At 44.4% G+C, this 9,785-nt stretch overlaps 1 protein-coding gene across 1 annotated transcript; it reads right to left on the bottom strand.

The window, feature by feature from the left end:
- Positions 1-387: 387 nt before the first annotated feature.
- On the bottom strand, positions 388-7,679 carry meaf6 (MYST/Esa1-associated factor 6). The gene is made up of 7 exons (XM_079259236.1): positions 7,194-7,679; positions 5,705-5,820; positions 5,453-5,540; positions 5,333-5,378; positions 5,065-5,257; positions 1,702-1,735; positions 388-1,621 (listed from the first exon to the last, which is right to left on the bottom strand). The coding sequence occupies exons 1-7, from the start codon at positions 7,281-7,283 to the stop codon at positions 1,607-1,609; spliced, it is 582 nt and encodes a 193-aa protein (XP_079115362.1). The 5' UTR covers positions 7,284-7,679; the 3' UTR covers positions 388-1,606.
- Positions 7,680-9,785: the final 2,106 nt, after the last annotated feature.

Raw genomic sequence — 9,785 nt, 5'->3', positions numbered from 1 at the left:
TCTGGGGCTTGGTACCCAGTTTCGATGGGGAAGTTGATGTCAACTCCCCCATACCTTTCTCCCCCAGTGGTCCCCCTTTCAGTATTAGTGTGTTGCATCTCCCCATCTCTGTGATAGCAGCTGCCGTTTGTGTGTTAGAACATTGTGCTACATGGTGTAGCCGTATAGCCCTGCTCACTAGGGTTACTTGCTTGGTAGTATTCCAACAGTTCCTTATTAGCCTCTACATATATACGTATATATGTGTGTGTGTGTGTGTATATATATATATATACATATACACTGCTCAAAAAACTACAGGGAACACTAAAGTAACACGTTGTAGATCTGAATGAATGAAATATTTTTATTAAATACTTCTTTCCATAGTTGAATGTTCTGACAACAAAATCACACAAAGACTATCAATGAAAATCAAACATATCAACCCATGGAGGTCTGGATTTGGAGTTCTACTCCAAATGAAAGTGGAATAACACACTACAGGCTGATCCAGCTTTGATGTAATGTCCTTTAAACAAGTCAGAATGAGGCTCAGTAGTGTGTGTGGCCTCCGCGTGCCTGTATGTCCTCCCTACAACGCCTGGGCATGCTCCTGATGAAAGAAATTTCTCTGAGAAAGTTGCGATATCATCACGTCTAACTGGCTGAAGTTTCTACGTGAAAGTTAAGTTTCCAACAAGAGGTTGGTTTTTCACCTGTTTCATCACAACTCTGTTTCTACGGAAGAACTTTTGCTATTTTCATAAACACCAGAGTTTTGTAAAGCACTGAGGACGATGAAGGCGAGCTGAAACCGATGTTTTCTGCAGTCAGGATGAAGGCGACGATGTGCTTTTGTTTCTGGAAGTGGTTTTTCTGAAAACAAAATCCTTTTTGTTTCATTATTTTTATTCTGCAGGGAATGAGATCAGTCATTTTTCTTCACTTCTTCCATCTCCTGACTGATGTTAACGACTGCTGGCTGGTTTATGACACGGTTACGTCATGCCTGATTTCTGACACATTTAATAAAAGAAAAACAGGATGTAGAAACATCTGAACTGACATCAGGACTTCTGCTGGGGAACAAAGCGCCTCCTCTGGCGCCACCCGGTGGACAAACTGAGCTGCTCCGTAAAGACATTTTTGTTTGTTTGCTGTCAGATCGCTTTGTTTACTTAAACATTTCCCTCAAAGCGGCTGACAGAACAGAAAGTGCCGGCTGTTTTCTGACGTGATTACAACTGAGCTCTTGGACATAAAAGAAGTGCGTGGGAAGTCTGTGATTGGCCGGCGACGGAACACACTGACGCGTCAGCGGACAGGAAACCTTCAACGTTCTGCCATTTTATTGTAAAACAAAGTGTCATAAAAGGATCAAAGCAGGTTTACCCAAAACATCCAATATGAGAATCGGCTACACAATAAATACAGTTTTCATGCTGCGTTGCTTCAACCAGTCTGCATGTAGCATGCAAACACCGGTGGGTCCAGAACCAGAACCGGACTGGGGTGGGGACAGGAATGTCTCAACGGTAAACACAGACAAACAGGCAAACAGAGTCCAGAAGGGTCCGTCTGGATCCTGGGTGTGTTCAGGTGCAGGACAGGCGCAGACACGTCCTCAGGTGGAGTAATCCTGCAGGACACAAACAGAAAGGTTCTTCTTCAGCAAACTGCAGATTTGTTCTGCAACGTGAAGCTGGACGACGGACTCACCGCTCTGGGCTTCTTGTTCATCTTCATGTCAAACCTGCAACAAACACAAAGAGATGCAGCGTTAGATATTCACCTCTGAGGGGTCGTGGAGGAGCAGAGCCACTGCCGAACTAAGAGCATGCTGTAAACAATGATGTAAACAACGATGTAAACAACCGTCATCTGATAAACAACCAGCTATCTGTGTCTGGAAGAAAATAAACGTACACAAGCAGAACACATCAGAGATGCAGACGGTTTCATGCAGCGCGGCAACGGCGGCGTGACATGCAGCCAGAAGAAGAAGCAGAGAATAAAACCATCAGGAGGAAGAGGAGGAATTTGCAGCAGGCAGGAAGTGGATGCCACAGAAACAGGAAGTGAATTCAGACTTACTCAAAGTCATAATCAAACATGGCTGAAGGACTGAAGGAGCAGCGTTACGGGAGGAGGAAAGCAGCAGCTGTTAGTTCACCTGAATGTTAACCCTCATCTTCATCATCGTGTCATCGTCACCAAGTGTTGCAACAACAAACTGCTCGGTCTGCTACGCACGGGACAACCCGTCCATCGCGCAGGCTTTCAGTTTGGAAATACATCTTTGCACTTCCACTGTTGCTCTTAGCTCTACTGCTACCATTAGCTCTACCTTTAGCTCTAATTTTAGTGCTAGCTCTATTATAAGCTCTACCTTTAGCTCTAATTTTAGTGCTAGCTCTATTATAAGCTCTACCTTTAGCTCTAATTTTAGTGCTAGCTCTATTATAAGCTCTACCTTTAGCTCTAATTTTAGTGCTAGCTCTGTTATAAGCTCTACCTTTAGCTCTAATTTTAGTGCTAGCTCTATTATAAGCTCTACCTTTAGCTCTAATTTTAGTGCTAGCTCTATTATAAGCTCTACCTTTAGCTCTAATTTTAGTGCTAGCTCTGTTATAAGCTCTACCTTTAGCTCTAACTTTAGTGCTAGCTCTATTATAAGCTCTACCTTTAGCTCTAATTTTAGTGCTAGCTCTGTTATAAGCTCTACCTTTAGCTCTAATTTTAGTGCTAGCTCTATTATAAGCTCTACCTTTAGCTCTAATTTTAGTGCTAGCTCTATTATAAGCTCTACCTTTAGCTCTAATTTTAGTGCTAGCTCTGTTATAAGCTCTACCTTTAGCTCTAACTTTAGTGCTAGCTCTATTATAAGCTCTACCTTTAGCTCTAATTTTAGTGCTAGCTCTGTTATAAGCTCTACCTTTAGCTCTAATTTTAGTGCTAGCTCTATGATTAGCTCTACCTTTAGCTCTAATTTTAGTGCTAGCTCTTTTATAAGCTCTACCTTTAGCTCTAACTTTAGTGCTAGCTCTATTATAAGCTCTACCCTGAGCTCTAATTTTAATGCTAGCTCTATTATAAGCTCTACCTTTAGCTCTAATTTTAGTGCTAGCTCTATTATTAGTTCTACCTTTAGCTCTAGTTTTAGTGCTAACTCTATTATTAGCTTGACCTTTAGCTCTAGTTTTAGTGCTAAATCTATTATTAGCTCTACTTTTAGTGCTAACTCTAGTATAAGCGCTACATTTAGTTCTAGCTCTATTATTAGCTCTACCTTTAGTGCTAGCTCTATTATAAGTTCTACCTTTAGCTCTAATTTTAGTGCTAGCTCAAATTATTCGCGCTACCATTAGCTCTACTTTTAGTGCTCGCTCTATTATTAGCTGGACCTTTAGCTCTAATTTCAGTGGTAGCTCTATTATTAGCTTGACCTTTAGCTCTAGTTTTAGTACCAACTTTATAATTAGCTCTACTTTTAGTGCTACCTCTAGTATTAGCTCTACCTTTAGCTCTAGTTTTAGAGCTAACTATTATTAGCTCTAATTTTAGTGCTAGCTTTATTTTTAGCTCTACCTTTATGCTACTTTTAGTGCTAGCTCTATTATTAGCTCTACCTTTAGCTCTAGTTTTAGTGCTAGCTATTATTAGCTCTACCTTTAGCTCTAGTTTTAGTGCTAACTCTATTATTAGCTCTACCTTTAGCTCTAGTTTTAGTGCTAACTCTATCATTAGCTCTACTTTTAGTGCTAGCTCTAGTACTAGCGCTATCTTTAGCTCTATCTCTGCCATTAACTCTACTTTTAGCTCTATCTCTACCATTAGCTCTACCTTTAGCTCTAGTGGAGTTGAGAGAAAGTGGAGTTGAGAGAAAGAGCCTTGGAGCCACAGCGGTTTCATTCAAGTCTTTAGTGTGGGATAATTTAGGATGAGGGAGTTAATGGATATTTCACTGTCGGCAAACAAGTTTCCAGTACACTAAAGGAAATGTACAATATGTCCAACAATCTGCAGCATCACAGTCGAGTGATCCCGATAGACAACAGCAGCTAAAAAGCAACAGTGTGAACAGACCTTGCGGGCCTTTTCAGGTAAGATCAGATTTTATATTCATACCATTCTATAGAAGCCATCAGAGAATAAGAATGTGTTATAGTACTCAAAGTGCTAATCTATGTAGTACTAGGGGTGTAAGAAATACTGATTTTACATTACATTAATCAATCATCATATCAGCATGACTTCATCACACCGACATCATTAACACATGACAAAAAACACCCAAAATCTGTAACAGTTAAAATCATCAGGATGGGGATTTGGTCTCATCAGCTGATGTCCTGAACACAGACGTTCTAAAGGTTTACGTTTCTGACCAGGCAGTGTGTCTGGAGCCGATGCTAACATGTAGCACAGCAGCGATGCTAACATGTAGCACAGCAACGATGCTAACATGTAGCAAAGCAACGATGCTAACATGTAGCACAGCAACGATGCTAACATGTAGCAAAGCAACGATGCTAACATGTAGCACAGCAACGATGCTAACATGTAGCACAGCAGCAAGACATGTGAAATTCAGATAAGAGACTGGACCAGCATCGGCATCCAAACACAGTTTATATTCCTGGCTGATTATTTCTCCACACAAACTGTCCGTCTGTCCGATCGCAGTGGGACAAAAACTCTGGGCTCGAACAGCCTAATGTGAACATCAGAGGAACATGAGGAACGTCAGAGGAACATGGGGAACATCAGAAGGAACACGAGGAACGTCAGAGGAACATGGGGAACATCAGAAGGAACACGAGGAACGTCAGAGGAACACGAGGAACATCAGAAGGAACACGAGAGGAAACGTGGAATCGGACGTGAAGCGTAGCTGAGTGTTTCTCTGGTTTAGGAACCGAGTGGTTTATTCCTGATCAGATGCACATCTGCAGCATAGATCCTGCATCCAGACCCGGCCGTCAGGCTGGACATGAGGTCTGCAGGCTAGAACTGAACCACACACCCGTCTGTGCTGTTCTGGACTAAATCGGGTCCAAACCCCGTCTCATGGTCTGGTACCTGTGTCTGTTCTTGTTCTTCCTCTTCTTGTGGCTCCCATGATGGCTGCCAGAGGAGGAGGAGGACGCAGCTTTCTGAGGCTTCAGGTCCTGCAGCGTGGAGTCCACGTCCTCCGTGTCCTCCTGGCTGGGCTCGTTTTCTTGGTTCTGAAGGTCCGGAGAGGTATCGCTTTCTGTGCCGCTGCCGGCCTCACCTGAGGAGATCCAAACAGACAGACTCAGGACGGCTCCACCAGCACTGCCGACACACAAAGCTGAAGGCTACTCACGCTTTTCATTCATGTGGTCCGGTATCCCGCCGAGTGCGCACACCGCCTGCCAATCACAACACAGCAGGTGTGTGAGCAGGTATCAGGCAGCAACCGGGACTGAAAGTGTTAAAAACTCACAGCAACAGACGTGACGGATGACTTGCTGAACAGACGCTCTGCTTCTTTGAACTTGCGGTTCCTTCTGTCGGTCTTGCTGTTGGAGTTCCTGCTGGTCAGAAAACACGGTGAGAAAAGCTGCAGAGTTTCCCGGGGGTCAGTGAACATCTCGCCAGCCTCAGAGACATGGCGGAACGAAGACTCACCTGGCTTGTTGTTCCTAACGAACGGAAAACTAAACGAGTTGCTCTGAGTGAATAAAAGCAAACGTACTTCTGGTTGGTGAGGTATCGATCCCATCCTCTGATGATGTTGCCGTACATCTGAGTATCTTCCAGGTAGCTGCCCTCAAACGCATAGATCTGCCTCTCCAGGTTCACCAGCGTCTCCTGCAACGTTGAAAAGAATCCCAGTTACACCGCCTTTTATTCGTGTCTCCATTTCCAAACCAGTTAGTCGACGCAGCATCAGCTGGATGCAAGACGTTCGCCACCATGGATGAAATCGGTTGGTTTGCAGCCAGAAGACAGAAGTCGTCACGTTACACGGGGAACAATGGGAATACTCTTCCCAACTGGGTGGAAATGGTTTTAATCTTGTAAAACGGCTCATGGAAACGTCTCACACACACCTGAAGCCTCCTGTAATTCCAGGACATCACGTGGAGGTGTGTTTGCTGAGAGAAATGCAACAGCGATCAGAGCTTTTCTACAGGAGGTAAGATGTTAACATCACATCTGGCTGAATGGAGGAAATGACTGCATGAACATTAAAGTTAATTCTACATACCGTGTACCCTGTAAAATACACATGTACATTCTGTCAGTAGTTCTGGTTACAGACCTAAACTGCTTCATCCTGCTTCTAGTTACAGACATAAACAGCTTCATCCTGCATCTAGTTACAGACATAAACAGCTTCATCCTGCTTCTAGTTACAGACATAAACAGCTTCATCCTGCTTCTAGTTACAGACATAAACAGCTTCATCCTGCTTCTAGTTACAGACATAAACAGCTTCATCCTGCTTCTAGTTACAGACATAAACAGCTTCATCCTGCTTCTAGTTACAGACATAAACAGCTTCATCCTGCTTCTAGTTACAGACATAAACAGCTTCATCCTGCATCTAGTTACAGACATAAACAGCTTCATCCTGCTTCTAGTTACAGACATAAACAGCTTCATCCTGCTTCTAGTTACAGACCTAAACTGCTTCATCCTGCTTCTAGTTACAGACCTAAACTGCTTCTATTCCTGCTGGGAATCGCAAGTTCTAGCTACAGACATAAACAGCTTCATCCTGCTTCTAGTTACAGACATAAACTGCTTCATCCTGCTTCTGGTTACAGACATAAACTGCTTCATCCCCCTGGGAAAGAGAAAAGTCTTTCTCAGGACATCACAAAAACTTGACCAGAATGACGAAATATCGCGAGAATTCCGCCAGAGATTTAGCCAAGCTAGCGGGTATTAGCATGGCTGCTTAACGTAAAAACAGACGTCAACAGAACACGTTTAGTCAAGTGTTGCTTTTAGTTTCTAATAAAAAAAAAAACACCCTATCATTTTAGTCATATTAAAGAGACAGAGAATGTAGCCTGGATATATAGCTGGTAGCGGCATTAGCATTAGCTGCCGGCTATCCACAGCGCTAGCCAGGGTTAGCTTAGCATCTAGGCCTCGCTAGCAGGTAGAAACTTCCCTTCAACCGATTAAATAACCCGATAAAACTCCGAAACTTGCTTTTATTCCGCACTTACAGCCAGCTCTTGCTTCCTCTTCACCAGCTCCGCCAGCTCGCGCCGGGTGTCCGGGATTTGCGGTGGGGTTGCCTTCGCGTGCATCGCCATGATGGATGGAGCTTTCTGGGACAACAGAGGCGCGTGCACTGGCTCCGCTAGGTGGCGCTCAAGTCTCGCGATAGGACCTCACGCTGAATCACACGTTGCCATGGTAACCATTGAGCTCTGCTGTCTGTCTAAAAACACTTTTATTTCATGATGAAAACACATTAACGTCGTGTTTTATTCCTGTCTGAAGCCCCAGACTTCTTCCATTGCATTCTAGATTCCACCGTCTGTTGGCAGCAAACTGTAGTAGCTCTGACTTGCTATCTTGATTTTTAAAAGTACAAACTCTTCTCACATAGATATTACCTCAAATTAAGTCTTTTTTCCTGAGGATTTCATGCCGGTCCGGAGGGTGTGCTGCAAGGAAGATTTTTCTGCAAATTTTTGGCTCTTTCAAGACTTGTTATGTCTCCATGACAACGAAAGACTTGTTTACAATCAGGATCAACTGATTAACCTCTCCCAAATCAGGATTATCAGCGAAACAACACATCAAATCCCGATAGAGTTGAAAAGAAAGAGAAGAGGATGCAGAGCGGGAGTGAGACAGAGGAAAAAGCGATGGAGATTTAAACCATTTCTCCCGACCGTCGTCATGGGTAATGTGAGATCACTAGCTAACAAAATGGACGAGCTCGAGATGCTAACAAGGTCTCAGAAAGAATACAGAGAGTGCAGTATTATGTGCTTCACCGAGACATGGCTGCATGAACACATCCCTGACTGTAATGTGTCTGTACCGGGCTTTAAAACGGTCCGTGCAGACCGCAGTAGACAACACAGCGGAAAGCTAAAGGGTGGTGGAATTGCAGTGGTGGTTAACCAGCGTTGGTGTCATCCTGGACATGTTACTGCCAAGGAGAAGATATGCACAAGGGACATGAAACTGTTAGCTGTGAGCTTCCGTCCATATTATTTACCCAGAGAGTTTACCTGTGTTATTCTGGTAGCGGTTTATATAATACCTGGTACCGCACCAGACACAGCCTGTGATGTCATCAGCTCCGTCGTTGCTCGGCTACATCTCTTTCTTCCCCCCCCCCCCCCCCATAACAGTGTTGCATCATTAACATGTATGTCTCCTGTCTCAGCAGGTCTCCCTGGCCGGGAGTAGCAGTTCCTGTTGTCTGTTGTCTTTCTGTCCTCTTCCCCCCACACAGCAGAGGCAGATGGCTGCCTGTCCTTGAGCCGGGTTCTGCCGGAGGTTTCCTTCCTGTTAAAAGGGAGTTTTTTCCTTCCCACTGTCGCCAGTGTGCTTGCTCAGGATGGGAGATCAATCTGTTGGTTTCCTTATATAGGCTGTTATGAATTGGCCTTCATTATGTTTTCCCCTCTGTCTGTAAAGCGTCTTGAGATGGCATTGCCGTGATTTGACGCTATATAAATAAAGTTGAATTGAATTGAATTGAAACACAGCATCCAAACTCATTCATGGTGATCTCCGGAGACTTCAACAACGTCTCCCTCTCTGCAACTCTACCAACATTCCAGCAGTTTGTCAGCTGCTCCACCAGAGAAAATAAGATCTTGGACTTATTTTATGCAAATATGAATAATGGATCCAGTTGTTCTGCCCTGCCTCCTTTAGGAAGATCTGACCATAATCTGGTTCTTCTCACCTCCACCTACAAGCCCATCGTTCAGCAGCAACCAGTCATCACAAAGACTATCAAAATCTGGTCTGCTGAAGCTGAAGATGCTCTTAGAGGAGGCTTTGAGGCTACAGACTGGAACGTCCTCTGTGAACCTCATGGAGACGACATCAACGCCATGACTGAGTGTGCGACAGATTACATAAACTTCTGTGTGGACAGCATCGTCCCAACAAGAACAGTGAGGTGCTTCCCCAATAACAAACCCTGGATCACCAGTGACCTGAAAAAGCTGCTGAACATCAAAAAGAAAGCCTTCAGGGATGGAGACAGGGAGTTATTGAGGGCAACACAAAAACAACTTAAAACCCAAACTAAGAAGTGCAAGGAGGACTACAGGAAGAAGTTAGAAAGTCAGCTCCAGCAGAATAACCTGAGGGATGTGTGGTCTGGAATGAAGAAGATCACCGGCTTCAAGTTAAAGGGGGACCAGCCTGATGGAGGTCTGGACAGAGCTAATGAGCTGAACATATTCTTCAACAGGTTCAGTTCACCCCCTACCTCCAGCCCAACAGACCACACACCCTCCATAAGGCCACTGCTTTCCTGTCACGCCTCCAATCTGTCACCCTGCAGCTCAGTCATGGACCAGAACACAGCTTCATCTCCCTCCACATCAGGACATCCTGAGACCTCCACCTTGTTTGTCTCCTGCAATCAGGTTAAGAAGCAACTTGAGAAACTGAACCAGAACAAGGCTGCAGGTCCAGATGGTGTCAGTCCCAGAGTTCTCAAGACCTGCTCAGAACAACTATGTCCGATTCTCCAGCACCTTTTCAACACCAGTCTGAGACTAAATAGAGTCCCAGTGCTGTGGAAAACCTCCTGCCTTGTTCCAGTGCCTAAAAAA

This window comes from Telmatherina bonti (assembly GCF_933228915.1).
Source record: "Telmatherina bonti genome assembly, chromosome: 19".
In the NCBI taxonomy this organism is placed as follows: Eukaryota; Metazoa; Chordata; class Actinopteri; order Atheriniformes; family Telmatherinidae; genus Telmatherina; species Telmatherina bonti.
Note: the sequence above shows the minus strand (reverse complement) of the source record. Positions and strands in the feature narration are given on the sequence as shown.